This window comes from Hyla sarda, chromosome 2 (assembly GCF_029499605.1).
Source record: "Hyla sarda isolate aHylSar1 chromosome 2, aHylSar1.hap1, whole genome shotgun sequence".
NCBI lineage: Eukaryota > Metazoa > Chordata > Amphibia > Anura > Hylidae > Hyla > Hyla sarda.
The window spans coordinates 123,507,373-123,523,721 of record NC_079190.1 but is presented as its reverse complement, the minus strand read 5'-3'; the positions used below and the strand labels follow the sequence as shown (position 1 = coordinate 123,523,721).

Sequence of the window (16,349 nt, the reverse complement as noted above, 5' to 3'; positions counted from 1 at the left end):
CTGTAGTACCTACATTAATAGACAGATCGCAACAGGTGTCAGAAGTGACACAATCGCTGCGATCTGTGTGTTAATGCAGGTACTATAGCTCCCAGCATGGAGCCGAGTGTGCTCCATGTTGGGAATAGTAGTACCTGCAGTAAAGGACAGATCACAGCGGGTGTCACTCTTGACACCTGGGGCGATCTATTAGTACAGGAACTACTTCTACCATTATGTTAAAGTGTTTTCCATGCTGGGAGTAGTAGTACTACCTAAAAAAAAAAAAATTAAAAACACATACACTTTATTAAACACATTATTACATTTAAATGGCCCCTTTCTACATTTTTAGTATTGTCGGATACATTTTTAGGTCCCTGTCCGCCCACATAAATTGGTCCATCCCTACTGCGTCCTTTTTTTTTTTTGGTACCCAACAAATTTAGAAAAAAACATCAAGGGGGGCCAAAAATGCAATTTTCACTCAAAGGCAAAAATGTCAGCAAAAAGGCAGGGGAAATCTTTGGCAGTTTTTCTGGCGTTTTTGGTAAAAACAAAACAAAAAAAACAAGTGGAAACCTAGCCTTAGTAGGTAGCCTAGAAATCTGCCATCACATCCGGATTTTTCACTTGTAAGATTGGGTTAACGAGGGCATGTAAAGTAGCACTGGGACTCATAGGGTGAGCTTTCCAGAGGAAAAGTTGCTGAGTTGCCCATAGCAACCAATCAGATCACTTCTTTCATTTTTGAAAAGGCCTCTGAACAATGAAAGAAGCGATCTGATTGGTTGTTATGGGCAAATCAACAACATTTCTTCTGGACAGGTTTTGATATATATCTCCCTTAGTCACCCCTGCTGTGTCATGTCACCCAGCCCTTGGGAAGAGAGACCCAAACATCTATTTATAATATTAGAATAGTAACCATGATAGTAGTATGTTAACTTCTTAAGGCTAGGTTTCCACACAGGTTATTTTCCGTCAGGTTTGGAAAACCTGTGTGGAAGCCTAACCTAAGGGCCACATTGAGGGTGTAATCAGACTAGGTGGATTTGTTGCAATTTCTGTTCCATTCATCTGTATGAGCCTTGCAGAAATCCATGTACATGCTTCAGAAATGTCCCCATTCATGTATATGAAACAGATTTTTTTTAGTTGTGAAAATTTCTGCAATAAATCTACCATGTGTGAATATACACAGAATATTGTGGCATACCTAGTTTTAATTAAGCAACAATTAAAGTTGTTTTGAACAGTTGTGTTTTGTAGCAGATCTCCTGCATGAGGTTAAGTTTCCACTTATCTGGCTGATACTGAAAATAGGGGGAAGCCTATGTATTTTTTTAAAATAAAAAAACGTGTGTGGTTCCCCCATTTTTTCAGTATCAGCCAGATACCAACCAAGCAGCAACAGCCTGACGTTACTAGGGTGGGCGAGGACCATTGTTACTGTCCCTCCCCAACCTAAATAACGCCAGCCTGTTACCACCTAGGCCCAGGAGCGCCATTTTTTGACACTCTAGGCCTGTTGGTACCGGCTCTTCCCGGAAACCCCCGTGGTGGTGGGTACCGGAGTAATAATTAGGGGTTAGTGCTAAAGGATTTTGGGGCTAACGCTAAGTCCCGGCTTAGTAATGGTTTCTGTCTACAAGACAGCTTCCACTACTAAGCCTGAAAAATGTAATTACAAAAAACACACAACACATTGAAAAAAAATTTATTAAAAAAAACACTCACCCACAGCCCTCGTTAACCCTTTTATTGACATTAAAAAAATGCTGTTCTTCGTCGCTATCCACCAAATCTGACGTAGTCCTCCGTATTCACGTATCTAAAATAAGAAAAAAACAAACAAACAAAAAAGTTTAGTACATTTTTGGCGCTCTCTCTTGGGGGTGTTCCTAAACAGGGAGCCTCCAATTGTTGACGTTTGCCTACTGTATCCTGTATATACAGCCATCTATAGACAGCTGCATATACAGGATAGCGCACAAAGACTTAACCCAGAACTGCTCAGCAGCAGCGTGGGTTAACTCTTTCCTTGCTGGGCTCCTGTATAGTATACATAGGTACACTATGCACCCCTGTATACCATACAGCCAGCAGAGGTAAGTAGTGAGGCTCTGCACCCTGTATATGCTATACATCACTCCTCACCTCCTTACACTCTGGACTGGGCGCTCTGCATCCGACCCATGGAGTGGTACCCTGAAGGCAGTAAAAAAATTGCCACAGGGTACAAAAATGACTTTTTCCACACACCAGCAAAAACGCAAGAAAAACTGACAAAACGCAGGAAAAAGCAGTGACAGTTTTTCTGGTAATTTTGCTGGTGGACAAAAAACCTCAATGGAATCCTGGCCTCAAAGCAATAGAACAAAATCCCTATGTCCACTTTTCCTGTGAGGTACAGCTCAGGTGTACAAATAGAACTGTGTGGAGATTTAGAACTTTGCACTAAATGTATCATGGGCCATGCAAAAGTATGGTAAGTTTGGTGCAATTGTACCAAATTTAGACCAACCAAAACGATCTACAAAAAACTTCTAGCTACACCAACATTGATAAATTTCCCCCTTAGTGGTTGCGGGGGTCAAGTCTGACCAACATTGGTGTGGAGGTTATATGTTTGCGTAGGTTTCTTTCCATTTATATACTGAGGGGATTATTGGCTTTTAGAAATCTCATGCTAGTGTCTGTAATAAAGAAATAGTTTGTGAGCTCCATTGGTCTGGTGAATGATGAGTCTTTGTACAGCACTGTGGATTACGTCAGAGCTACAAAAGCAACTAGTAGCATAGTTTATACTAAAACACTGTTAGATCTCAAGTAATCTTTCTTTAGGTTTTTGTACTATCGTGCTGCCATGAGCATGATAGTCATTTGTATAAAGGTACATGTGTGTACAGGGACTGAGATTATGGCGCATGTGTGTACAGGGGCTGAGATAACTGTACATGTGTGTACAGGGGCTGAGAGGACATGATGTTACAATACCGTACTGCCATGAGCATGATTGTCGTGTAAATCAACAGTTTGTAACAATTTGGGTTTTAAATACCTCATGTAAGCGTCCGTTTCCCCTGGACCCAGCAACTGTTAAAATGCGATATGAGCATTTACATTTCTACGGCGCCGGGTCTAGCGCTGTTATGGTTACCAAGGAGACCGAGTGCAAGGCTCTGGCTCTTATTGTGTTTTAACAGTTGCACATGGCTACACGAAAGTAAAAAAAAACAAGCAAACAAAAAACACAAAACTTTACCGGTACAGTCACATGTACCGTATATTCTGCTGCAGAGTTTATGCTGTTGATCAATATAAATAAATACTAGAACAAAGCATTAAATGTGCAGTAGATATGGTACCTGTGAATGTACCCTAATATAGTTACACTAATGAAGGACAATAGGATTTCAGTCTTAAAGAGATATTTAATGGGGGAGATTTATCAAAACCTGTGCAGAGGAAAACTTTCCCAGTTGCCCATAGCAACCAATCAGCTTGCTTCTTTCATTTTTAGGAAGGCCTGTAAAAAAATGAAAGTAGCAATCTGATTGGTTGCTATGGGCAACTTTTGCCTTGCACAGATTTTGATAAATCTCCGCCAATGTGTATATTTTAGTGTAGGTTTTTACATGTGTCATTTATTGGAAAATGCTGCAGTTCTTCTGGCTGTTTTTTTTTTCATTTTATTTTTTTTAAACCAAAGGCAGAAATAAATACATACATATATATATATATATATATATATATATATATATATATATATATATACAGGAATGAGAAATATAAAAGGAATATACTGCAGCAAACATTATATTGAAGAAGACATTACAAAAAAATGTAGTATGTGACACCAGCCTTGGTTCTGCATGGCACAGCGCAGTGAGCTCTTATCTATTGTGTAGTAAGGAGATGGTACATGTGTGCACAGGGGCTGAGCAGACATGATGTTATGTTTGTATAGGGGATGAGATGACGGTACATATGTGTACAGGGGCTGAGGTGACTACCTGTGTGTACAGGGGCTGAGGTGACTACGTGTGTGTACAGGGGCTGAGGTGACTACATGTGTGTACAGGGGCTGAGGTGACTACGTGTGTGTACAGGGGCTGAGGTGACAGTACGTGTGTGTGTGTACAGGGGCTGAGGTGACTGTACGTGTGTGTGTGTACAGGGGCTGAGGTGACGGTATGTGTGTGTACAGGGGCTGAGGTGACGGTATGTGTGTGTACAGGGGCTGAGGTGACGGTATGTGTGTGTACAGGGGCTGAGGTGACTGTACGTGTGTGTGTGTACAGGGGCTGAGGTGACGGTATGTTTGTGTACAGGGGCTGAGGTGACTGTACGTGTGTGTGTGTGTGTGTGTACAGGGGCTGAGGTGACGGTATGTGTGTGTACAGGGGCTGAGGTGACTGTACGTGTGTGTGTGTGTGTGTGTACAGGGGCTGAGGTGACGGTATGTATGTGTACAGGGGCTGAGGTGACGGTATGTGTGTGTACAGGGGCTGAGGTGACTGTACGTGTGTGTGTGTGTGTACAGGGGCTGAGGTGACGGTATGTGTGTGTACAGGGGCTGAGGTGACGGTATGTGTGTGTACAGGGGCTGAGGTGACGGTATGTGTGTGTACAGGGGCTGAGGTGACGGTATGTGTGTGTACAGGGGCTGAGGTGACGGTATGTGTGTACAGGGGCTGAGGTGACGGTACGTGTGTGTGTACAGGGGCTGAGGTGACGGTACGTGTGTGTGTGTACAGGGGCTGAGGTGACGGTACGTGTGTGTGTACAGGGGCTGAGGTGACTGTATGTGTGTGTACAGGGGCTGAGGTGACGGTACGTGTGTGTGTACAGGGGCTGAGGTGACGCTATGTGTGTGTACAGGGGCTGAGGTGACGGTACGTGTGTGTGTACAGGGGCTGAGGTGACGGTATGTGTGTGTACAGGGGCTGAGGTGACGGTACGTGTGTGTGTGTGTGTACAGGGGCTGAGGTGACGGTACGTGTGTGTGTGTACAGGGGCTGAGGTGACGGTACGTGTGTGTGTGTGTACAGGGGCTGAGGTGACGGTACGTGTGTGTGTGTACAGGGGCTTAGGTGACGGTACGTGTGTGTGTGTGTACAGGGGCTGAGGTGACGGTATGTGTGTGTACAGGGGCTGAGGTGATGGTACGTGTGTGTGTACAGGGGCTGAGGTGACGCTATGTGTGTGTACAGGGGCTGAGGTGACGGTACGTGTGTGTGTACAGGGGCTGAGGTGACGGTATGTGTGTGTACAGGGGCTGAGGTGATGGTACGTGTGTGTGTGTGTACAGGGGCTGAGGTGACGGTACGTGTGTGTGTGTACAGGGGCTGAGGTGACGGTATGTGTGTGTGTGTACAGGGGCTGAGGTGACGGTACGTGTGTGTGTACAGGGGCTGAGGTGACGGTACGTGTGTGTGTGTACAGGGGCTGAGGTGACGGTACGTGTGTGTGTGTACAGGGGCTGAGGTGACTACGTGTGTGTACAGGGGCTGAGGTGACAGTACTTGTGTGTATGTACAGGGGCTGAGGTGACTGTACGTGTGTGTGTGTGTGTGTGTACAGGGGCTGAGGTGACGGTATGTGTGTGTACAGGGGCTGAGGTGACGGTATGTGTGTGTACAGGGGCTGAGGTGACAGTGTGTGTGTACAGGGGCTGAGGTGACTGTACGTGTGTGTGTGTACAGGGGCTGAGGTGACGGTATGTTTGTGTACAGGGGCTGAGGTGACAGTGTGTGTGTGTGTACAGGGGCTGAGGTGACTGTACGTGTGTGTGTGTACAGGGGCTGAGGTGACGGTATGTGTGTGTACAGGGGCTGAGGTGACTGTACGTGTGTGTGTGTACAGGGGCTGAGGTGAGGGTATGTGTGTGTACAGGGGCTGAGGTGACTGTACGTGTGTGTGTGTGTGTGTGTGTACAGGGGCTGAGGTGACGGTATGTGTGTGTACAGGGGCTGAGGTGACGGTATGTGTGTGTACAGGGGCTGAGGTGACGGTATGTGTGTGTACAGGGGCTGAGGTGACGGTATGTGTGTGTGTACAGGGGCTGAGGTGACGGTACGTGTGTGTGTACAGGGGCTGAGGTGACGGTACGTGTGTGTGTACAGGGGCTGAGGTGACTGTATGTGTGTGTACAGGGGCTGAGGTGACGGTACGTGTGTGTGTACAGGGGCTGAGGTGACGCTATGTGTGTGTACAGGGGCTGAGGTGACGGTACGTGTGTGTGTACAGGGGCTGAGGTGACGGTACGTGTGTGTGTACAGGGGCTGAGGTGACGGTATGTGTGTGTACAGGGGCTGAGGTGACGGTACGTGTGTGTGTGTGTACAGGGGCTGAGGTGACGGTACGTGTGTGTGTGTACAGGGGCTGAGGTGACGGTACGTGTGTGTACAGGGGCTGAGGTGACGGTACGTGTGTGTGTGTACAGGGGCTGAGGTGACGGTACGTGTGTGTGTGTACAGGGGCTGAGGTGACGGTACGTGTGTGTGTGTGTACAGGGGCTGAGGTGACGGTACGTGTGTGTGTGTACAGGGGCTGAGGTGACGGTATGTGTGTGTACAGGGGCTGAGGTGACGGTACGTGTGTGTGTGTGTACAGCGGCTGAGGTGACGGTACGTGTGTGTGTGTACAGGGGCTGAGGTGACGGTACGTGTGTGTGTGTACAGGGGCTGAGGTGACGGTATGTGTGTGTACAGGGGCTGAGGTGACGGTACGTGTGTGTGTGTACAGGGGCTGAGGTGACGGTATGTGTGTGTACAGGGGCTGAGGTGACGGTACGTGTGTGTGTGTGTACAGGGGCTGAGGTGACGGTACGTGTGTGTGTGTACAGGGGCTGAGGTGACGGTATGTGTGTGTACAGGGGCTGAGGTGACGGTACGTGTGTGTGTGTGTACAGCGGCTGAGGTGACGGTACGTGTGTGTGTGTACAGGGGCTGAGGTGACGGTACGTGTGTGTGTACAGGGGCTGAGGTGACGGTATGTGTGTGTACAGGGGCTGAGGTGACGGTACGTGTGTGTGTGTACAGGGGCTGAGGTGACGGTATGTGTGTGTACAGGGGCTGAGGTGACGGTACGTGTGTGTGTGTGTACAGGGGCTGAGGTGACGGTACGTGTGTGTGTGTACAGGGGCTGAGGTGACGGTACGTGTGTGTGTACAGGGGCTGAGGTGACGGTACGTGTGTGTGTGTACAGGGGCTGAGGTGACGGTACGTGTGTGTGTGTACAGGGGCTGAGGTGACGGTACGTGTGTGTGTACAGGGGCTGAGGTGACGGTATGTGTGTGTACAGGGGCTGAGGTGACGGTACGTGCGTGTGTACAGGGGCTGAGGTGACGGTACGTGAGTGTGTACAGGGGCTGAGGTGACGGTACGTGTGTGTGTGTGTGTGTGTACAGGGGCTGAGGTGACGGTATGTGTGTGTGTGTACAGGGGCTGAGGTGACGGTACGTGTGCGTGTGTACAGGGGCTGAGGTGACACAAGATGATGATACCTATGTGAACAGTGGCTGAGCAGACATGAGGCGATGGTACATATGTATTGAATACAGCAAGTAAAGAATTGATAGATGGTTCTGACTTATTCTCAGCAATTGAAGAGTTTATTAAAACAGGTCGCCGATACAGATTTTGGCCGTTTCCCGCTATCCTCATGCCCTCTCATATGTATTGAGGCGCACGCTCAATGAGCGGCACTGTGTGGAGAAGCCTGTAGTCTATATAGATGCGCACTATTGACTTGTGATCCAGGGATGGACGGGGGAATGACGTTACGGTGGGAGGGAGACACTTCTGTACGGTGGTGCTATGCAGCTGGAGAAGTGAAGTAACCCTGGAGACATTTGGAGGGGCGGTGAGAACGAGTAGGCGGCCGGCGGGGGTGGTCGGGTGTGATTGCACGGGGAGGAAGGGGTGGGGCTGGGTGGTCGGTTGTGAGGGGAGGGGGCGGGGTCGGGAGATGCTTGTGCGGGAGGGGGCGGGGTGTTGTACGGAGGGGCGGGGCCGGGTGGTCAGTGTGGTAGTACGGGGAGTAGTAAGAGGGGGCGGTGTCGGTGGAAGATGGCGGCCAGGCGCGCCACTGTGCCCGGCACCTCCACCCTGCCCCCGGCCGCTAGGAGAGCAGCGGGCAGCCTGGCTGACACGGATTGGTTTGTTTTCCCCCGGCAGGAGTGTGACAAGATGTCCGGAAGCAGCATGATGAGGGATCCTCCGGCCGGGACAACTTCAGGCTCTGTCGCGGGAGAAGAGTCCTCAGACAGCGAGGGCGAGCATGAGGGACCCCAGAAACTCATCCGTAAGGTGTCCACCTCTGGGCAGATCCGCAGCAAGGTGAGACTCTATATAGTATCCTCTCCTGTGCATGTGTATACACTGCCGGCTGCTATCAACTCTGTGTGACAGGACTACACTGGTATGGTGTACTGTCTATACTGGTATGGTGTACTGTCTATACTGGTATGGTGTACTGTCTATACTGGTATGGTGTACTGTCTATACTGGTATGGTGTACTGTCTATACTGGTATGGTGTACTGTCTATACTGGTATGGTGTACTGTCTATACTGGTATGGTGTACTGTCTACACTGGTATGGTGTACTGTCTATACTGGTATGGTGTACTGTCTATACTGGTATGGTGTACTGTCTATACTGGTATGGTGTACTGTCTATACTGGTATGGTGTACTGTCTATACTGGTATGGTGTACTGACTACACTGGTATGGTGTACTGTCTATACTGGTATGGTGTACTGACTATACTGGTATGGTGTACTGTCTATACTGGTATGGTGTACTGTCTATACTGGTATGGTGTACTGTCTATATTGGTACGGTGTACTGACTATACTGGTACGGTGTACTGACTATACTGGTACGGTGTACTGTCTATACTGGTATGGTGTACTGTCTATACTGGTATGGTGTACTGTCTATACTGGTATGGTGTACTGTCTATACTGGTATGGTGTACTGTCTATACTGGTATGGTGTACTGTCTATACTGGTATGGTGTACTGTCTATACTGGTATGGTGTACTGTCTATACTGGTATGGTGTACTGTCTATACTGGTATGGTGTACTGTCTATACTGGTATGGTGTACTGTCTATACTGGTATGGTGTACTGTCTATACTGGTATGGTGTACTGTCTATACTGGTATGGTGTACTGTCTATACTGGTATGGTGTACTGACTACACTGGTATGGTGTACTGACTATACTGGTATGGTGTACTGACTATACTGGTATGGTGTACTGACTATACTGGTATGGTGTACTGACTACACTGGTATGGTGTACTGACTACACTGGTATGGTGTACTGACTACACTGGTATGGTGTACTGACTACACTGGTATGGTGTACTGACTACACTGGTATGGTGTACGGACTACACTGGTATGGTGTACGGACTACACTGGTATGGTGTACGGACTACACTGGTATGGTGTACGGACTACACTGGTATGGTGTACGGACTACACTGGTATGGTGTACTGACTACACTGGTATGGTGTACTGACTACACTGGTATGGTGTACTGACTGTACTGGCACGGTGTACTGACTGTACTGGCACGGTGTACTGGGCACTGTGCTCTGCCAGTCTGGACTGACACTCCGGGAAACACTAGTATCCTGTACTGGGCACTGTGAACTTCCAGTCTGGACTGACACCCAGGACTACGTTGGTATCCTGTACTGGGCACTGTGCTAGTCTGGACTGACACTCAGGACTGCACTAGTATCATGTACTGGGCACTGTGCTCTGCCAGTCTATAGGATTACACTGGTATCCTGTACTGGGTACTGTGCTGTGCCAAACTAGACTGACATTCAGGACTACACTGGTATCATGTAGTGGATACTCTGCCAGTCTAGACTAACACTTAGGGTTACACTGGTATCCTCTACTGGGCACTTTGTTTTGCCAGACTAGACTGACACTCTGGACTACTTTGCTCTTTAAATGTATATACCTTTTGTTGTACACCTGTTTGCCTTGTTGCATCTGCTTCTACTGATGTGCTGCCTGCCTATTTCAGGACTTAGGGGGTGATTTAGGGTGCATGCACACCACGTTTTTGTAATACAGTTCCCGTATCAGGTTTTTAATGAAATACTGATTCCTTAAAACCTGACTAAACTGTAACAAAACGTGTGTATAAATTTTAACCCATATACGGTTGAAAAGTGATGTCCGGTTGCATCCGTTTTTAACTTTTCACTCCATTTTGATTAAAGTTTCACTTGTTTGATTGAAATTCCAAGAAAAAAAACTGCAGTCAAAAACCGGATGGAACCGTACGCACATACAGTTCTGTACGGTTCCCATTGACTCCCATGATAAAAAAACAAAATATATACAGTTTTTCACCGGACCAAAAAACCATGGTGGACTTTTGGGTACGGATAAAAAAAAACGGACAAAACCGTAAGACGCAAAACGGACCTAACCGGGTCATGCGTTTGACATACAGTTTACAATGTCAAGTCAATGCATGCGTTTTTCTATACAGTTCCATACGGTTTTTAACTTCAAACTGTACACGGGAACTGTATAGTAAAAACGTGGTGTGCGTGCACCCTTATCCAAACCTGTGCAGAGAATTGCCCATAGCTAGCAATTAGCTTTCTTCTTTCACTTTTTTTTTTTTTTTTGAGTTATATGATAAAAGCAATCCGATTGATTACTATGGGCAACATGGCAATTTTTCCTCTGTACAGGTTTTGATAAATCTCCTGGCAAACAATGGATGAATGTCCAGCTCACCTTCACACTTGTGCGTGCACGGATCCGCACCCGGTCCGGTGCTGAACTTCAAGAAAAAGAGCAGAACCGATCCAGTACTGAAGAAAATTTGCAGCTTTATTCGCGCTTTTCATCGGTGACATCATGTATTGCACAGGTGAGGTCTTTTATACTCTGCCTGGAGGGTGCAACCCTTGGGAAAATCCTCTCCCAGTGCAATGCATGTTACAATGGAATTTAAGACACACATTAAAACATATAATATGGTTAAACAAAGTTCACATTACATGGATGGAAAACTAGCAGTAATGATTCAAGCGGTTTTAACCTGTAATCTCTCTTTATGGAAAGAAACGCATTCGTATCAGTTCACACAATTTTTTTTATTTAATTTAAATTTAAATGGCTGCAAATTCTATTGACAGGAGAATCATTGTTTTTATCCATTTGATATATTCCAAGTTACCTTAGGATAACCTTACCTTAGAATTATATACATGTATTGTTATATAATAAAAAACAATAATTCTTTCCATATATTCATGCCAAAAGGTGTTCTGGTGCCTAATGTAAATTGCCAATATGCTTCTCTAACAGTTTTTTTACGTATGCACCCTTTTCTGACTCCTAATTTGACATGTTCTATACCACATATTTTGAAACTGGATACATTTCCATTATGCATTGTCAGGAAATGTTGAGATGCTGCAGATTTATTGCGTATGGTGGTATTAATATCATTTATATGTTCCAACGCGCAAATTTTTAATTTGCGTGTCGTTAGTCCCACATATTTGAGATTGCAAATGGAGCATTCAATAATATACACTATATTGTGTGTTTCACAATTTATATAATCTTTAATAGAATATTTTTTAGCTCCATCTGCACTCTCAAATATTTTAGTGGGACATGCAAAGTTGCAAGTACGGCAAACTCTGTGGCCTCATTTAAAAAAGCCTTTCTGTGCCATTCAGGTTGAACTTGGCCCGGATTCACTAATTAAGCTCGGTGACAATTTGTTACCAAGTGTGGGGGCTTTTTTGGCCACCATGTTACACCCGTGACTCAAAATTCTGGATAATATTTCATCTCGTCTGAGAAAATGAAGATGTTGCATAATAAGTTTTTTTTGATGGAAATAAGGCGAATATGTCAAGGCTAATGTCGGTTTATTAGTTATATTCATGTTATCTTTTTTCTGTGGTGGATGTATTAGAATGTAACTATCTTTTTTTGGCTACAATGTTCTTGGCTCTTTTTATTGTTTGGGTTTTATAACCCCTTTTTTATTAAATCTGTTTGATAATTGTTCAGATTGTTCTATGAACACAGCTGGATTTGAACAATTTCGTTTTAATCGGGTGAATTCCCCCACTGGAATAGCTCTGATGGTGTGAGCAGGATGATTGCTATTGGCTCTCAACAATGTATTGCCTGAAATGGGCTTTCTGTAAGTGGATATGGATGGATATGATTTCACCCGGAGTTCCCTCAAATGCTAGATCCAAGAACACCATATGTTTACTATCCAAATGATAAGTGAATTTTAAGTTGTACTCATTAGTATTTAGGTATTCTAAAAATTGTGGTATGGGAGATTCACCTCCCTCCCAGATCAGGAGGAGGTCATCTATGAATCTCCCGTACCACACAATGTTACCAGAAAAAGGATTGGATGCAGAAAAGATAAACTGCGACTCCCAAAAGGACATTGTCAGATTAGCTAATGAGGGGGAGTGTCTCGTCCCCATGGAAACTCCACTTTGTTGTACGTAATATTTTTTGTCAAAGACAAAATAATTACGTGACATTAAGAACCACACTGTCATTTTTATGAATTCACAGAATTCATTAGTGTATTGACTGTGATGTTTAAGATGGTAGTCTAGGGCATGCCTGGCTGTGGTCCATGGGATGCTGGTGTACAAAGACACCACATCGCATGACAGCCATGCATGCCCCGGGCACCATCTTCTGGCTTCAAATGCCCTTAAGATGTCACCTGAGTCTTTGAGATAACCTGGTACTCGCTGAACTAAAGGCTGTAGCAGGTGATCAACCCACATAGATAGGTGTTCTAATAAAGACCCTCCACTTGACACAATGGGTCTCATGGGGGGTGGGTTGATTCCTTTTTGTGTTTTAGGGAGACCATATAATATTGGAATTAGGGGCTCTTCTACAAACAAGAAATCTCTGTCTCTTTGTGAAATGACACTAAGTGCCAAGCCCTCTTCCAATAATTTGGATAGTTCAGCTTGATATTTGGGAGTAGGATCGTGTGCCAGGATGTTATATGTATCGCTATCTGCGAGCATTAATTTCACCTGATCCATGTACCGTAGATAGTTTTATCCAACACTGTGACAACTCCCCCTTTATCTGACATTTTGATTACAATGTCATCAAAAGATGACAATTCTTTTAATGCTTTTCTTTCCTCGGGGGATAAGTTGTCACAATGTTTGGATTGTACCAGTAACTGATCATTCATAACTGTCAGGTCCTCTTCTATAGCCTGCTGGAACACATCCATTCCCTCTGTTCTAGAGGAGATGGGGTAGAAGTATGGATTCTTATTTTTATGTCCCGCATTGGTTGCTATGGATTTAGACATAGAATCCGACTCCCACTCCAACTCCTGTAGATCACCTAACATGATTTGTTCTGCAAAGGTTAACTTTTTGAATTCATTAACACTTGACACATTTTCATATGCATTTAAACCAGATTCATCATTTTTATCAATTTAAAAAAAATGTTTTTTTACAGTGAGGTTTCTCACAAAGCGATTTACTTTGCATAATGTCCCGAACACATTTAGACAATTAATAGGGGAAAAGTTCATACCCTCAGAGAGCAAAGATAATTGTTAAATCACGTTTACATAAGTTCAATACATAATTTATTTTGGTACCTCAATCGGGGCGTTGCGACTTCTTCTATGCTTAACCCCCCCCCCGCCTGTACTTTTTTGTTTGCGCTTGGCGTTTTTTGCTCTTTTGTGCTGGCCAGCAGAGGTGGAGGCTTGTTGGAATGTAGGATTATCCGATTCAGAAGTATCTCCATTTTGATCCGTTTCATATTCCAAAGAGCTAAATGTGACGTGTTGCTGTTGATTCGGCATGCGTTTTTTGTTTCTTGATTTTTTTTCTTTAAGATAGATCTTGGTGTGACTCCTGTGGAGTCCCAACGTCGCCAGTCGTATTGCTGCTTTAATTCAAAATCACGGATATCCCTTTGTAATTTTATTTTTTTCGTCTCCATAATATGTTCTTCCATTTTGGAGATACGATCATTAGTTTTTTTTTTAATAAGTCCTCATATTCAATGTTCCCCTTATATGATTCCAGATCCTGTTCTAATTTTTGGATATCAGAATTAAGGGTTTCCATTTTTAGTGTCTCATATTTTACAATGATATTCATGAATTTTGTTGAGCACACTGTTATTGCTTCATGCCACTCAGCAAGCATTTCATCACAATATATAGCTGTTGAGATTTTTTTTGATTCTTAATCCACGTGGTATGATTTCCTTGCTTAAATAGTTGGTAATAGTGGTACAGTTCCACCACATTTTGGTTTCTTGAGCCTTGAGTTTCTCCAAATTGTGCATTGTGACTCTCAGATTCACAGAGCTGGGTTCCTGTCCATTGGCAGATGAATACAGGTTTGCAGATTTTTGTGTGTGGTCCATGGTGTGAACAAAATGCCGTGGTTCACCCAAAGTAATGTGAACAAGACCGCTGCCTGACCGATTCCTGTTGATAGTGTGGATGGAACGGCAATTCAACTACTCGCCCTCTGTGTTCAATGTTCGGTTCAATGTTAGGTTGCTGCTGTGGAAGGGAGCACGAGTAGACTGGCAGTCCTACTGGCAAACAATGGATGAATGTCCAGCTCACCTTCACACTTGTGCGTGCACGGATCCGCACCCGGTCCGGTGCTGAACTTCAAGAAAAAGAATATTGTGTGATACGGGAGATTCATAGATGACCTAATCCTGATCTGGGAGGAAGGTGAATCTCCCGTACCACAATTTTTAGAATACCTAAATACTAATGAATAGAACTTAAAATTCACTTAGCATTTGGATAATAAACATATGGTGTTCTTGGATCTGGCATTGGAGGGAACTCCGGGTGAAATCATATCCATCCATATCCACTTACAGAAAGCCCATTTCAGGCAATACATTGTTGAGAGCCAATAGCAATCATCCTGCTCACAGCATCAGAGCTATTCCAGTGGGGGAATTCACCCGATTAAAACGAAATTGTTCAAATCCAGCTGTGTTCATAGAACAATCTGAACAATTATCTAACAGATTAAAAAAAAAAGGGGTTATAAAACCCAAACAATAAAAAGAGCCAAGAACATTGTAGCCAAAAAAGATCGTTACATTCTAATACATCCACCACAGAAAAAAGATAACATGAATATAACTAATAAACCGACATTAGCCTTGACATATTCGCCTTATTTCCATCAAATAAAAAAAACTTATTATGCAACATCTTCATTTTCTCAGACGAGATGAAATATTATCCAGAATTTTGAGTCAAGGGTGTAACATAGTGGCCAAAAAAGCCCCCACACTTGGTACCAAATTGTCACCGAGCTTAATTAGTGAATCCGGGCCAAGTTCAACCTGAATGGCACAGAAAGGCTTTTTTAAATGAGGCCACAGAGTTTGCCGTACTTGCAACTTTGCATGTCCCACTAAAATATTTGAGAGTGCAGATGGGGCTAAAAAATATTCTATTAAAGATTATATAAATTGTGAAACACACAATATAGTGTATATTATTGAATGCTCCATTTGCAATCTCAAATATGTGGGACAAACGACACGCAAATTAAAAATTTGCACATTGGAACATATAAATGATATTAATACCACCATACGCAATAAATCTGCAGCATCTCAACATTTCCTGACAATGCATAATGGAAATGTATCCAGTTTCAAAATATGTGGTATAGAACATGTCAAATTAGGAGTCAGAAAAGGGTGCATACGTAAAAAAACTGTTAGACAGAGAAGCATATTGGCAATTTACATTAGGCACCAGAACACCTTATGGCATGAATATACGGAAAGAATTATTGTTTTTTATTATATAACAATACATGAATATAATTCTAAGGTAAGGTTATCCTAAGGTAACTTGGAATATATCAAATGGATAAAAACAATGATTCTCCTGTCAATAGAATTTGCAGCCATTTAAATTTAAATTAAATAAAAAAAACTGTGTGAACTGATACGAATGCCTTTTTTTCCATAAAGAGAGATTACAGGTTAAAACCGCTTGAATCATTACTGCTAGTTTTCCATCCATGTAATGTGAACTTTGTTTAACCATATTATATGTTTTAATGTGTGTCTTAAATTCCATTGTAACATGCATTGCACTGGGAGAGGATTTTCCCAAGGGTTACACCCTCCAGGCAGAGTATAAAAGACCTCACCTGTGCAATACATGATGTCACCGATGAAAAGCGCGCATGCGCTTGAAACGCGTCTGACGTTGTTCTGACCTGATTTTACCTGTCTGTATCCTCGTGTTCGTGTATATGAATAAAGCT

The 16,349-nt window shown here is 44.2% G+C and overlaps 1 protein-coding gene across 6 annotated transcripts in view; it reads left to right on the top strand.

Moving 5' to 3' along the window:
* DGKH (diacylglycerol kinase eta) overlaps positions 1-16,349 on the top strand; it is a 283,882-nt gene that overhangs the window by 52,033 nt on the left and 215,500 nt on the right. For 3 of the 6 annotated variants that reach the window (XM_056555455.1, XM_056555451.1, XM_056555449.1), the window contains exon 1: positions 8,022-8,327. In XM_056555455.1, the coding sequence (XP_056411430.1) occupies positions 8,058-8,327 (270 nt within the window). In that variant the 5' untranslated portion in view covers positions 8,022-8,057. Of the gene's footprint in view, positions 1-7,510; positions 7,529-7,589; positions 7,852-8,021; positions 8,328-16,349 lie in introns of those variants that run through there. The other 3 variants (XM_056555452.1, XM_056555453.1, XM_056555450.1) reach the window with 3 other exon arrangements.